Here is a 16,221-nt window from a genome sequence, read left to right on the forward strand (position 1 = left end):
CCAATGCTGGGGACACGGGTTTGAGCCCTGGTCCGGGAGGGCTGCAGAGCAACTAAGCCCGTGCACCACTACTGAGCCTGCGCTTAGAGCCCATGAGCCACAGCTGCTGAGCCCACGTGCCACAACCACTGAAGCCTGTGAGCCTGGAGCCTGTGCTCTGTAACAAGAGAAGCCACCGCAATGAGAAGCCTGGGCACCAAAACGAAGGGTGGCCCCCGCTCGCCACTAGAGAAAGCCCATGTGCAGCAATGAATACCCAACGCAACCAAAAATAAATAAATTAAAATGCATAAATAATAATAAAAAAAGACAGCTGGAGGAGCAATACTCATATCAGATAAAATAGACTTTAAAATAAAGAATGTTACAAGAGACAAGGAAGGACACTACATAATGATCAAGGGATCAATCCAAGAAGATATAACAATTATAAATATATATGCACCCAACATAGGAGCACCTCAATACAAAAGGCAACTGCTAACAGCTATAAAAGGAAATCGACAATAACACAATAATAGTGGGGGACTTTAACACCTCACTTACACCAATGGACAGATCATCCAAACAGAAAATTAATAAGGAAACAAGAGCTTTAAATGACACAATAGACCAGATAGATTTAATTGATATTTATAGGATACTGCATCCAAAAACAGCAGATTACACTTTCTTCTCAAGTGCACACGGAACATTCTTCAGGATTGATCACATCTTGGGTCACAAATCGAGTCTCAGTAAATGTAAGAAAACTGAGATCATATCAAGCATCTTTTCTGACCACAACGCTATGAGATTAGAAATCAATTAAGGGAAAAAAAACATAAAAAACAAAAACAGACGGAGGCTAAACAATACATTACTAAATACCAAGAGATCACTGAAGAAATCAAAGAGGAAATCAAAAAATACCTAGAAACAAATGACAATGAAAATACAATGATCCAAAACCTATGGGATGCAGCAAAAGCAGTTCTAAGAGGGAAGTTTATAGCAATACAATCCTACCTCAAGAGATAGCAAACATCTCAAATAAAAAATCTAACCTTACACCTAAAAGGACTAGAGAAAGAAGAACAAACAAAACCCAGTTAGCAGAAGGAAAGAAATCATAAAGATCAGAGTAGAAATAAATGAAATAGAAACAAAGAAAACAATAGCAAAGATCAATAAAACTAAAAGCTGGTTATTTCAGAAGATAAGCAAAATTGATAGACTATTAGCCAGACTCATCAAGAAAAAGAGGGAGAGGACTCATATCAATAAAATTAGAAATAAAAAAGGAAAAGTTACAACAGACACTGCAGAAATACAAAGCAACCTAAGACAGTACTACAAGCAACTCTATGACAATAAAATGGACAACTTGGAAGAAACAGACAAATTCTTAGAAAGGTATAACCTTCCAAGACTGAACCAGGAAGAAACAGAAAATATGAACAGACCAATCACAAGTAATGAAATTGAAACTCTGATTAAAAGTCTTCCAACAAACAAAAGTCCAGGACCAGATGGCTTCACAGGTGAATTCTGTCAAACATTTAGAGAAGAGCTAACACCCATCCTTCTCAAACTCTTCCAAAAAATTGCAGAGAAAGGAACACTCCCAAACTCATTCTATGAGGCCACCATTACCCTGATACCAAAACCAGACAAAGATAGTACAAAGAAAGAAAATTACAGACCAATATCACTGTTGAAAATAGATGCAAAAATCCTAAACACAATACCAGCAAACAGAATCCAACAACAGATTAAAAGGATCATACACCATGATCAAGTGGGATTTATCCCAGGGATGCAAGGATTCTTCAATGTATGCCAATTAACCAATGTGATGCACCACATTAACAAACTGAAGAAGAAAAACCATATTATCACCTCAATAGATGCAGAAAAAGCTTCTGACAAATTTCAACACCCATTTATGATAAAAACTCTCCAGAAAGTGGGCATAGAGGGAACCTACCTCAGCATAAAAAAGGCCATATACGACAAACCCACAGCAAACATCATTCTCAATTGTGAAAAACTGAAAGCGTTTCCTCTAAGATCAGGAAAAGGACAAGGATGTCCACTCTCGCCACTATTATTCAACATAGTTTTGGAAGTCCTAGCCACGGCAATCAGAGAAGAAATAGAAATAAAAGGAATACAAATTGGAAAAGAAGAAGTAAAACTGCCACTGTTTGCAGATGACGTGATACTATACATAGAGAATCCTAAACATGCCACCAGAAAACTACTAGAGCTGATCAATGAATTTGGCAAAGCTGCAGGATACAAAATTAATGCACAGAAATCTCTTGCATTCCTATGCACTAATGATGAAAAATCTGAAAGAGAAATTAAGGAACCACTCCCATTTACCACTGCAACAAAAAGAATAAAATACCTAGGAATAAACCTACCTAGGGAGATAAAAGACCTGTACGCAGAAAACTGTTAAGACACTGATGAAAGAAATCAAAGATGACAAAAACAGGTGGAGAGATATACCATGTTCTTGGATTGGAAGAATCAATATTGTGAAGATGACTATACTACCCAAAGCAACCTGCAGATTCAATGCAATCCCTATCAAATTACCAGTGGCATTTTTTACAGAACTAGAACATAAAATCTTAAAATGTGTATGGAGCCACAAAAGACCCTGAATAGCCAAAGCAGTCTTGAGGGAAAAAAACGGAGCTGGAGGAATCAGACTCCCTGACTTTAGACTATACTGCAAAGCTACAGTAATCGGGGCTTCCCTGGTGGCGCAGTGGTTAAGAATCCACCTGCCAATGCAGGAGACACGGGTTCAAGCCCTGGTCTGGGAAGATTCCACATGCCGCGGAGCAACTAAGCCCGTGTGCCCCAACTACTGAGCTTGCGCTCTACAGCCCATGAGCCACAACTACTGAGCCCACGTGCCTGGAGCCTGTGTTCTGCAACAAGAGAAGCCACTGCAATGAGAAGCCTGCGCGCTGAAACGAAGAATAGCCCCCGCTCGCCACAACTAGAGAAAGCCCACGCACAGCAATGAAGACCCAACGCAGCCAAAAATAAATAAATTTTAAAAAAAGCTACAGTAATCAAGACAATATGGTACTGGCACAAGAACAGAAATATAGATTAATGGAACAGGATAGAAAGCCCAGAGATAAACCCACGCACCTATGGTCAACTAATGTATAACAAAGGAGGCAAGGATATACAATGGAGAAAAGAAAGTCTCTTCAATAAGTGGCGCTGGGAAAACTGGACAGCTACATGTAAAAGAATGAAACTAGAACACTCCCTAACACCATACGCAAAAATAAACTCAAAATGGATTAGAGACCTAAATGTAAGACTGGACACTATAAAACTCTTAGAGGAAAACATAGGAAGAACACTCTTTGACATAAATCACGGTGAGATCTTTTTTGACCCACCTCCTAGAGAAATGGAAATAAAAACAAAAATAAATAAATGGGACCTAATGAAACTTAAAAGCTTTTGCACAGCAAAGGAAACTATAAACAAGACGAAAAGACAACCCTCAGGGGGCTTCCCTGGTGGCACAGAGGTTGAGAGTCCGCCTGCCGATGCAGGGGACACGGGTTCATGCCCCGGTCCGGGAAGATCCCACATGCTGTGGAGTGGCTAAGCCCGTGAGCCATGGCCACTGAGCCTGCGCGTCCGGAGCCTGTGCTCCACAACGCAAGAGGCCACAACAATGAGAGGCCCGCCTACGGCAAAAAAACAAAAAAAAACAAAAAAACGACAACCCTCAGACTGGGAGAAAATATTTGCAAACAAATCAAAGGACAAAGGATTAATCTCCAAAATATATAAACAGCTCATGCAGCTCAATATTAAAAAAACAAACAACTCAATCCAAAAATGGGCAGAAGACCTAAATAGACACTTCCCCAAAGAAGAGAGAAGAAGCACATGAAAAGCTGCTCAACATCACTAATTATTAGAGAAACGCAAATAAAAACTACAATGAGGTATCACCTTGCACCGGTTAGAATGGGCGTCATCAGAAAATCTACAAACAACAAATGCTGGAGAGGGTGTGGAGAAAAGGGAACCCTCTTGCACTGTCGGTGGGAATGTAAATTGATACAGCCACTATGGAGGACAGTATGGAGGTTCTTTAAAAAACTAAAAATAGAATTACCAGATTTCTAGAATTCTAGATTTCTAGAATTACCAGAATTACCAGATGGCCCAGCAATCCCATTACTGGGCATATACCCAGAGAAAACCATAATTCAATAAAACACATGCACCCCAATGTTCATTGCAGAACTATTTGCAATAGCCAGGTCATGGAAGCAACCTAAATGCCCATCGACAGACGAATGGATAAAGAAGATGTGGTACATATATACAACCGAGTATTACTCAGCCATAAAAAGGAATGAAATTGGGTCATTTGTAGAGACGGGGCTGGATCCAGAGACTGTCATACAGAGTGAAACAAGTCAGAAAGAAAAACAAGTATCGTATATTGACGCATATATGTGGAACCTAGAAAAATGGTACAGATGAACTGGTTTGCAGGGCAGAAATAGAGACACAGATGTAGAGAACAAATGTATGGACACCAAGGGGGGAAAGTGGCATGGGGGAGTGGTGGTGGTGGGATGAATTGGGAGATTGGGATTGACATATATACGCTAATATGTATAATGTGAATAACTAATAAGAACCTGCTGTATAAAGAAATAAAATTAAATTAAAAAATACTTTATGGGTTAAACAAAAATGTTTGAGGTGTTGAATTTATCTCATGAATTAATTGTACCAATCTACTGAGCACAATTTTACTAGCAATTCTCTAAGGGAATCCTCTCCCATCTTTAGGCCTTTGCATATACTACGGCCTAGAATACAGTTCTCTTCACACCCTCTATTCAATCTTTAAGTTGCAACTGAAAAGTTAATTTCCCCAGAAAGCTGTCCTTGACCCCCAGAGTCTCCGTTAAGTAACTCTCTGAAGTGCTCCCCTGAGAACCCTGTACTTCTCTTGTCATTCAAACTGCAAAGAAATTGTGCTTGCTTGCTCTACTCCGGGAGGCCAGGAGCAGGTCTATCTTTATTCTAAGAAAATAGCACAGGGGAGTTCACAGGTGGCTTAGTGGTTAGGATTCTGGGTTTTTACTGCCATGGCCCAGGTTCAATCCCTGGATGGGGAACTGAGATCCCGCGCGGCTTGTGCACAGATGCCCAGCACTTAGTAAGTACTCAATAAAAATCTGTTGTCATAATAAATTAACTCTCATTTGGATTATTTTTTGGTTTCCTAATTGGTTCCATTTATATCCAGCCTTACCCTGTTCCAATCCATCTTCCATAACGGTGTCACAGAAATCTTTGAAAAAGTCAATGCCCTCCTCTAGAACATTCAGGACAAAAGAAAAGATTCTAAAGACTAACATAGTAATCAAGGAACTTTGCAAGGTTCCTTTTCCAATCTAATTCTCCCCCTACCCTCTTTCATAATATTATACTCCAGACAAACAACTCTTCTGCAACAAGACCTACAGAGCTTCCCACCACAGTGACTGTAATCAAGCCTTCCTACTATTTGAAATTCATCCGTATCCTAAATCTCTGAAGGACAAAGCCCACCTCAAAAGCTGCCTCTTTTACAAAGTAAACACAAATCTCACCCTAAGAACCCATCTTTATCCCAGGCCACAAAGTTCCAAGAAATATGACCTCACAATCAAAAATCACAAAACACACAAGGAAACAAAGCACCAGAGGTAAGAGTCCATAGAAACAACTAATAGCAGAATCAGATCCTCAGGGACCTTGGAAATAAGTTTAAATAAAAAAGAACAGCACTGAATTTCTATACACCAGTAAGCAATTAAAAAATAAAAAATTCAGAAGATACAATTTATGATAGCATTAAAGAAATGAAGTACTTGGAAAAAATCTAATAAAAGATGTACATCAGCTTTATAGAGAAAATTACAAAACTTTATATTGATAGCCAAAATCTCAACTGCCCATCAACAGTGGAATGGATAAATATAGTATATTCTACAATTAAATAGTACACAGCAATTAATATGAATCAGCTACACACAAAAATGTATATTGTATAATTCCATTTATATCAAGTTCAGCAAAATTAAACTATATTATTTAGGGATGGGTAATTAGGTAATTAAATTATGATGAAGAGCAAGGAAGGATTAACAGAAAAGTCAGGATTCTAGTTACCTCTGGGGGAAGAGAAGAGGCTGTGATCAGGAAGGGACATATGTAGGTTTCTGAGGTACTGGCAATGTTCTATTTCTTGAACTAGTTTGTGTTTACATGTATGTTTACTTTATATCAATTTGTTAAACCGCATATTTGTTTTATGCACTTTTCTGTGCATGTGTTATATTTCATAATAAAGAAGCTAAAGGAAATCTTTATGTGAGACATTTAAAAAGAACTAAATAGGGACTTCCCTCGTGACACAGTGGATAAGGCTCCGCGCTCCCAGTGCAGGGGGCCTGGGTTCGATCCCTGGTCGGGGAACTAGATCCCACATGCATGCCACAACTGAGAGTTCACATGCCACAACTAAGGAGGCCACGTGCTCCAACTAAGACCCGGTGCAAATCAATTAATTAAAGACCTAAATAAATGGTGATATACCATGTTCATGGATTCAAAGACTTAATATTCTCAAGATATCAATTTTCCCATTTTCCCTAAGCTGAGGCACAGAGTCATTGAAATTTCAACAAAAATCCTAGTAGATTTATTTGTAGCACTTGATGAGTTAATTCTAAAATTTATACAAAAGTACAAAGCGCAAGGAACAAGTCACTTTTTTTTCTTTTAAAGAACAACAAAGTGGGAGGACTTAATACTAGATACCAAGACTTCATAAAAAGCTATTATAATTAAGCCACTGTGGCAATGGCATATAGGGCAATAAACAGACCAAGTCAAGAGAACAGAGAGCCCAGAAACAGACTCAAACATAGTACCTGGCACTAAGTAGGTGCTTAATAAGTATTTGTGGAATAAATGAATAAATACGGACATTTCAGACACAAAAGTGGTGGCACTTAGCGGGGAGAAAACAGACTTTTCAACCAATCAGCTGGGACAATATGGGGGAAAAAGTTTCAGTGGATTCCCTACTTCAAATCATTTTAGGGAACTCCCTGGCAGTCCAGTAGTTAGGACTCCACGCTTTCACTGCAGGTGGCACTCCTGGTCGAGGAACTAAGATCCCTCATGCTGTGCAGTGCAGCCAAAAAAAAAGAGATACATAACAAACCATATTACAAAATCAATTCCAAATACAGTACATATCTATATGTGAAAGGGAAACCTATAAAGATTTTAAAAGATTAATATAGGATCATACTTTAAGGGTTGGGAAGGATTTATTAAGACATAAAAAGCACTTATAAAAGAAACAACAAATATGACTATGTTAAAATTAAGAATCTCGGGACTTCCCTGATGGCGCAGTGATTAAGAATCTGCCTGCCAATGCAGGGGACACAGGTTCGAGCCCTGCTCCGGGAAGATCCCACATGCCGCAGAGCAACTAGGCCTGTGCACCACAACTACTAAGCCCGCACTCTAGAGCCCGTGAGCCACAACTACTGAGCCCACGTGCCACAACCACTGAAGCCCACGGGCCTAGAGCCCGAGCTCTGCAACAAGAGTAGCAACCTCAATGAGAAGCTTGCACACCATAACGAAGGGTAACCCCCTCTCCACAACCAGAGAAAGCCCGCGCAGCAACGAAGACCCAACACAGCCAAAAATAAATAAACGAATAAATTTTTTAAAAAAATTAACAATCTCTGTTCACTAAAGATACATTAGATTGAAAAAACAAAACCAAAGTAGAAAATACTTACAGCAATATACTGACAATGAACTATATATACCAGAATATATAAAGAACTACTACAGGGCTTCCCTGGTGGCGCAGTGGTTGAGAGTCCGCCTGCCGACGCAGGGGACACGAGTTCGTGCCCCGGTCCGGGAAGATCCCACATGCCACGGAGCGGCTGGGCCCGTGAGCCATGGCCGCTGAGCCTGCGCGTCCGGAGCCTGTGCTCCGCAACGGGAAAAGCCACAACGGTGAGAGGCCCGCGTACCGCAAAAAAAAAAAAAAAAAAAAAAAAAAAAGAACTACTACAAATTGTTAAGAAAAAGAAAGTCAAACAACCCAAGAGGAAAATGGGCAAAAGACATGAAAATACATTTCACAGCAGAGGACATACAAATGGCTAATAAACATATAAACAGATGCTCAGTTTCACTGGTCACTAGCAAAATGCAAATCGAGACCATAATTACATATTGTTTTTTTTACACCCATTTGATTAGTAAAATTTAAAGTCTGATTCTAAGTGTAGGAGAGGATGTGAATCACGGTATCTCTTATATATTGCCAGTTCATTCAACCACACTGAAAACCAACTTGGCATTTAATATGCACATATTCTACAGTCCAGCAATTCCACTCCCAGAGAAAGAGCCATAAGAAAATTTTGCCTATATGCACTAACAGACATGTACAAGAATATTCATAGTAACACTGGTCCTAACATTGAAAACCTAGATACAAATTCAGACCACAGGAGAATGGATAAATTGCAGTATACTGACATCATGAAATATTATTCAGCAGAGAAAAATTAAAGAATTATAGCTACATGCAACAAGGTGGATGGATTTTAGTAGTTATAATATTGTGAGAGATAAGCAAGTCCCCAAAGACTACATGTAGCATGATACCTTTTTTAAAGAATTCAAACACAAGTAAATAATTACTATAACTTGTTTAGGCACGTACATACATGATAAACATAAAAATATGATAAGCAAGAGAATGATAAACACGAAATTTAGAAGAGTGATTGGGTTGTAGGAATATGGAAGTTCACAGCATTATTAAAATATTTAAGTAAAATGAATGAATAAACAATAAAATAACATTTTTAAAAAGAAGACCAAGCATGAACCTTCTTTAGATGCTTATAAGCCAAGGATAATGATTAACCCAATTCTGTGTATCCAAGGTCCAATTAAAAGAGAAACAAAACAATAATCATACAATCAAAAAGAAAAATGGGCAGAAGGCTTGAATAGGAACTTCAATAGGGAAACCTGTAAAAAGATCCTCAACCTCACCAGTAACAAGCGAAACATAAACTGGCAAAAAAATTTAAATATAACAAAATCAAGTGTTGGCAAGGACTTGGAGCAACTGTAATTCTTCTACACTGGTGGCAACTGGAAACCATTTTGGCATTATTTAATAAGGGTGACTGTGTACCAATGTCCTGACCCAGCAATTCTACTCCTAGTACATCCCCTTCTGAAACTGTAGCATATATGCATCCAAGAAACATGCTCAAGAATGTTCACAGCAGCAGTGTTTGTAGCAGCTCAAAACTAGAAACAAACCAAATGCCCACCAATAATAATAAATAGACAACTTGTAGTATACTCTTTCAATGAAATACAGTGAAAATAAATACAGCTACATGTATCAACATGAATGACTTTTAGGAACATGTTGAGCAAAAAAGGCAAGTCATATAATACTGTATGGCTCCACTTATGTAACATTCAAACATGTAAAACATGTACTATTTAAGAATACATACGGGTAGGGACTTCCCTGGTGGTCCAGCAGTTAGGACCCCACACTTCCAATGCAGGGGGCCCAGGTTTGATCCCTGGTCAGGGAACTAGATCCCGTATTACCAAATCCCACATGCCGCAACTAAAGACCCTGAGTAACGCAACTAAGACGCAGCACAGCCAAATAAGATAAATAAATAAATATTTTAAAAAGAAAAAAAAGACTACATAATGGTAAATTTATAAAGACAAGCGAGCAAATAATAAATCCCAAGTTCACGGCAGAGGTTAACTCTGGGAAGAAGACAGGATCAGGGAAGGGCATACAGGAGCTTTAGCAGTCATGGAAATACTCCTTTTCTTAAACTAGGTGGTATTAATAATAATGTGGGGCTTCCCTGGTGGCACAGTGGTTGGGAGTCCGCCTGCCAATGCAGGGGACGCGGGTTCGAGCCCTGGTCCGGGAAGATCCCACATGCCGCGGAGTAGCTAGGCCCATGCGCCACAACTACTGAAGCCCGCGTGCCACAACTGCTGACGCCCGTGCGCCTGGATCCCGTGCTCCGCAACGGGAGAGGCCGCTGCAGTGAGAGGCCCATGTACCGCAATGAAGAGTGGCCCCCGCTTGTCGCAACTAGAGAGGGCCTGCGTGCAGCAGCAAAGACCCAATGCAGCCAAAAATAAATAAATAAAATAAATAAATTTATTTAAAAAAAAAAATAATAATGTGATTCTTTATACCCTACATATATTTTATAAAAATTCTTTCATATCTATTCAATATTTTATAAAAACATTAAAAAAAGAACAGAAGGCAATGAATAAGAAGACTGGGACTATACAAAATTAGCATCCAAGGCAAGGAAGAGAGCAGGATTTTTATTATGTAAATAGGAAGATACCTGGATGAAAAGTGAAGATTTAGATTCTGGGACAGATTAATTAGACGTGTAGAGACAGAATTGGAGAAGGAACCAAAGAGGGTGAAATTGTGTGAAAAAAACTTCAACGTGTCTCCTTCAGGTACAGAAACTTCTATGAGCAGTCTAGGGAACTTCTTTCAAGACTGACTCTCAAAAGCCATTAATTGGGCTTCCCTGGTGGCGCAGTGGTTGAGAGTCTGCCTGCTGATGCAGGGGACGTGGGTTCGTGCCCCGGTCCAGGAAGATCCCACATGCCGCGGAGTGGCTGGGCCCGTGAGCCATGGCCGCTGAGCCTGCGCGTCCGGAGCCTGTGCTCCGCAACGGGAGAGGCCACAACAGTGAGAGGCCGGGGTACCGCAAAAAAAAAAATAAAAAGCCATTAATTTCAGGACAGACACTAAAATAAATGGCTCTCTTTGTGCTTTGGGAAAGGGATGCTAGAATCATAGCCCAGAGAAAGGAGAAGAAAGAAGGGATGAATGCAAAGAAATACTGCTGAGGGGAAGAGGACTAACGATTCATACTCAATAAAGAGATAGAGCCAGAGAAGGAAAAAGATCACATGAAAGAGAAGGAGGTCTAGAGATTTCAGAAAGAGATTATACTAGGGTTTTGCTTTAGAAGTTTACAATAAGCATACCACACAGATGAAGTAATCTCCAATCATCTCTATTATCTCCTATGATAGCTGTTGGTTGCTTCCCAAAGAGCCATTCTTTCCCTTCTTTCTTGTTAAGAGATCTCAATTTGGTTGCGTGTACCCAGCCCCAAGAATCAAATTGCTGGTGAATGGTCTAAGGACAGCAAATGACCCAAGGAGATTTAAGGGGAAATCTGTTAGAAAGCTTCTAGGATGAGTTTTCCTCTTTAATAAAAAATAGAGTGTGGGGTGAGGACAATGGAGAGTGATCCAAATTAGGGTTGCTGTAAACATTAAGGAAATAACAAGTAGCTCTGGCTTGGTACCTAGCAATCACCAATAAATGTTAGTTAATTTTTCTTCTCACTTAAAGATAGGATCAATTTTTTTTTTTTTAATACTTTCTTGGGGGACTTCCCTAGTGGTGCAGTGGTTAAGAACCTGCCTGCCAATGCAGGGGACATGGGCTCAAGCCCTGGTCCAGGAAGATACCACATGCCGTGGAGCAACTAAGCCCATGGGCCAAAACTACTGAGTCTGCACTCTAGAGCCTCTGAGCCACAACTACTGAGCCCGTGCACCACAACTACTGAGGGCCACATACCCTAGAGCCCACGCGCCACAACTACTGAAGCCCGCATGCCCTAGGGCCTGCATGCTGCAACTACTGAAGCCCGCGTGCCTAGAGCCCGTGCTCCACAATAAGAGAAGCCACTGCAATGAGAAGCCCGCACACCACAACAAAGAGTTGCCCCCGCTCGCCGCAACTAGAGAAAGCTCACGCACAGTAACGAAGACCCAACACAGCCATAAATAAATTTCAAAAATATATATAAATATATATATATATATATTTTTTTTTCCTTGGCCGTGCCGTGTGACACGTGGGATCTTAGTTCCCCGACCAGGGATAGAACGCTTGCCTCTTGCATTGGAAGCCTGGAGTCTTAACCAGTGGACCGCCAGAGGCGTCCCAGGATCCATTTCTTTTTTTTTTTAATTTATTAATTTATTATTTATTTTTGGCTGCCTTTGGTCTTTGTTTCTTCGCCCCTTGGAGGGAGGGGGGGCTGGGGAGGCTACTTTACATTGCGGTTGCGCGGGCTTCTCATTGCAGTGGCTTCTCTTGTTGTGGAGCACAGGCTCTAGGCACATGAGCTTCAGTAGTTGTGGCTTGTGGGCTCTAGAGCGCAGGCTCAGTAGTTGTGGCATATGGGATCTTCCCAGACCAGGGCTTGAACCCGTGTCCCCTGCACTAGCAGGCGGATTCTTAACCACTGCGCCACCAGGGAAGCCCAGGATCCATTTCTTAATACCTCAATATCATTCATGGAGGTTGATATAGTCCCTGGGGTATGACAAGTACTCAACAAAAATCTGTTAAATGAAAAAGAGAGTGCTTAAGGTAACACTTGAAAATGAGTAAGATATAACTGGACAGAGTAAATAATCCTCCCAATCAGGATGGGGTGGAAAAAGGCAGAATCGGATCTGGCTGACTTGGAGAGGTTCTGAGGAGGGGAGTGGCAGGAAAGGAGGCAAGCTGAGGCCAGGTCAGCATGGTGTAGGTGTGCAACAGGAAGCGCCATAAGGCCTTGATGCTTACTATTCCACATTCAGGTAATGTCTCTTTATCTAAATGCTAGTCTGCTCCCTAGAGTTCCTGGAAACCTCTGCTACCTTTTATGTTTTTCATTCCCAGATGCCCTTCACACCTGAAAATGCTCTCTAGTTCCAAGATCCGTCTGCTCCTCTATCTACCTTCCTTCCTTGCTTCCCCAGCTGCCTCCTCCAGTGGCTCTAGAGACATGACACAGCCATCTGGGACAGAGTCTTATCTCCTTTCAGTCTCTGGAATGGTGAGGAAGGATACTGCTGTTGCTAGGTTACTTAAGCTGTCAGCACAGACTTTTAACAAGACTCTTATGCTCTAACTGTAAGACAACATAGGGGGCTTCCCTGGTGGCGCAGTAGTTAAGAATCCGCCTGCAAATGCAGGGGACACGGGTTCGAGCCCTGGTCCGGGAAGATCCCACATGCTGCAGAGCAACTATGCCCGTGCGCCACAACTACTGAAGCCCACGTGCCACAACTACTGAAGCCCACGTGCCTAGAGCCTGTGCTCTGCAACAACAGAAGCCACTGCAACAAGATGCCCACGCACTGCAACGAAGAGTAGCCCCTGCTCACCGCAACTAGAGAAAGCCCTCGCGCAGCAATGAAGACCCAATGCAGCCAAAAATAAATAAATTAATTAAAAAAAAAAAAAAGACAACATAGGCCTCCAGCCCCTCTTTATTTTCTCATTTGGACCCTTGTGACAGCCTCCTAACTGGCCTCCCTGCTTCTAAAATGCATGCCTGTTCCTATCTCTCATTTAAAATACTTCACTTGTGGAACCTTCTTGGTGGTGCAGTGGTTAAGAATCCACCTGCCAATGCAGGAGACACGAGTTCAAGCCCTGGTCCGGGAAGGTCCCACATGCCGCAGAGCAACTAAGCTCGTGCACCACAACTACTGAGCCTGCACTCTGGAGTCCGCGAGCCACAACTACTGAGCCCGTGTGCCACAACTACTGAAGCCTGCGCGCCTAGAGCCTGTGCTCCCCAACAACAGAAGCCACTGCAATGAGAAGCCTGCACTCCACGACGAAGAGTAGCCCCCGCTCACCGCAACTAGAGAAAGCCCGTGCGCAGCAACGACGACCCAACACAGCCAAAAATAAATAAATTAAATAAATAATAATAAATAAATAAAATACTTCACCTGCTCTTCACAGCTTCCAGAAGAGGTTCAGATTGGGAACCTCTGGACCAAATTTGGTCCACAGATATGCTCATGTGCTTTTGTTTGCACACATTTAAAACAAACAAACTTGGGCCAATATTTTAAACCTGAGAGATTTTACATAATAATCTAGAGTTCTGGCTTCTCTTTAAAAACTGATAGATGGGGCAAAAGTCATCAGATGGAGCTGAGTCAAGATGTTAGACAGTCCATACTCTCTAGTAACTAGAGACTTGGCATCTAGTTCAACACAGTTCCAATCACTCTTTTTTTTTTTTTCTTCTCCAGCCATTGGATTTTTTGACCCTGGTGCCACAGAGTTGCTTAGTACATCCAATCCTTGCTGACCTCTCCAGCTCTAGCTCCCCTCTCTCACACCTGTGAACTTTATACTACAATACCTGCACACTGAACTACTTATATTTTCCCCAAACACACCATATTGTTCTTACCTCTCTGCCTTTTTGTGTATGTTCTTTCCTCAGCCTAGAATGCCAGTCCCCTCCTGAACTCCAGGCTAAATTCTATTCAACCTTTAAAACACTGCTCAGATATCACCTCTAGAGAACATTCCAAGGCTCCCTTCCACCTTCACACCTTATTATCTCTGCATCTTATACATTGTTTCATTGTTGCACTTACACACTGTACAATTTATTTGTGTACGTGTTAGTCACCAGCACTAGAGTGAGCTCCTTAAAAACAGAGAATCTCTATCATTTACAGTGTCTGCCATGTAACAGTCACTCAACACATTTGATAAATGAGTAGTTGAAAAAATGAGATAATGAGTGACATATGGGGAACCAGAGCTGACGAGGTTAGGGAGGGGTGACGCTCCCAGTAACTCACATAGATTTCCATCTTTCGGTAAAGACCATAGTTAAGGAGCAAATTGTGAGTCATGCGGATTCGGTGAGGCTTCATTGGGTGGCCTTGTCCATAATAGTAATTTCCAACATCCCCTGAAGAAGAAAGAGTGACAGTTTCAGTGACACAGTTAGACATACACTTCCAGGAGAACACATGAATATTTACAACAAATTTCTAGGCAAACTCTCTTTCTGGTTCATCCTAGACTCCAAGATTCTCTCCCACCTCAAGGAAGGGTAACTCCAAAAGAAAAAACAAACAAAAAGCAGGGGACCTTGGTGAGATGAGCATTTAAGGATGTCTGTCTAGCCCAGTTTTTTCCCCTGGAGCCTACAGGCACTAGGATAGTGTGAGGAGGTCATTCCAAATCTACTGGGGAACAGTAGCGAGTGAGGTGACTCACCTCACTGTATCTCCAAGGAATTCATTCCCACAATAGAAAAATAACCATCACTACTTAGAATTACTGTAAGTCACAGTTCACCTCTTGCACATCATGACACTTTATGGTGTCAACGTACATTCGCATTCATTTTCCTACTGGATTCTCACAAAAACCCTGTAAAATAGTTAGGATAGGGAGTATTATTCCCAGTTTATCTATAAGAAGACTAAACTCACCATCTCTTGATTCATCTATAGCAATAACCTTCTAATTGGTCCCTCTGCCTTCAATTCAAACTATCTGCCACACTGTTACCAGTTATTTTCCTAATATACAGCTTTGATAACATCACTCGCCTACTCAAAAATCCTTAATGGTTCCCCATCCCCTACAGGATAAAGAATAAAGAACAACTTCAGTAGCCTGGCATTAAAGGAGTTTCTTAATCTACTTTTCCAACTTCCTACCACCACCACCTTGCCCCAGCACGCGCGTGTGCGTGCACACGCACGCGCGCGCGCACACACACACACACACACACATTCTCTCTCTCTCTCTCCCTCCCTCCCTCCCTCCCTCCCCTCTTTTTTTTTTTTTGCGGTATGCAGGCCTCTCACTGCTGTGGCCTCTCCCCTTGCGACTCCCCTACGCGCAGGCTCAGCGGCCATGGCTCACAGGCCCGGACCGGGGTACGAACCCGTGTCCCCTGCATTGGCAGGGGGACTCTCAACCGCTGCGCCACCAGGGAAGCCCTAGCTGCCTGTTTTTTGTAAATAAGATATTACGGCACACACAACGATGCCCATTAGTTTATATATTATCTATGACTACTTTCACATTATAATGGCAGAGTTGAGTAGTTAAATAGTTACTACAGATACCCACCCATATGGTACACAAAGCCTAAAATATTTACTCTCTGGCCCTTTACAGAAAGTTTGCCAATCTCTGCTATAAATGCACTAGATTATTACCAGCTTCCTGAACATGGCATTCATCTTCACACC

General features: G+C 41.5%; 1 protein-coding gene across 4 annotated transcripts in view; it reads right to left on the reverse strand.

The window, feature by feature from the left end:
* Positions 1-16,221, reverse strand: part of HDAC1 (histone deacetylase 1) — a 40,358-nt gene that overhangs the window by 18,797 nt on the left and 5,340 nt on the right. For all 4 annotated transcript variants that reach the window (XM_060140701.1, XM_060140703.1, XM_060140700.1 and 1 more), the window contains exon 2: positions 14,809-14,921. In XM_060140701.1, coding sequence (XP_059996684.1) covers positions 14,809-14,921 — 113 coding nt within the window. The remainder of the gene's footprint in view (positions 1-14,808; positions 14,922-16,221) is intronic.

Source organism: Lagenorhynchus albirostris, chromosome 2 (assembly GCF_949774975.1).
Source record: "Lagenorhynchus albirostris chromosome 2, mLagAlb1.1, whole genome shotgun sequence".
NCBI classification, from domain to species: domain Eukaryota; kingdom Metazoa; phylum Chordata; class Mammalia; order Artiodactyla; family Delphinidae; genus Lagenorhynchus; species Lagenorhynchus albirostris.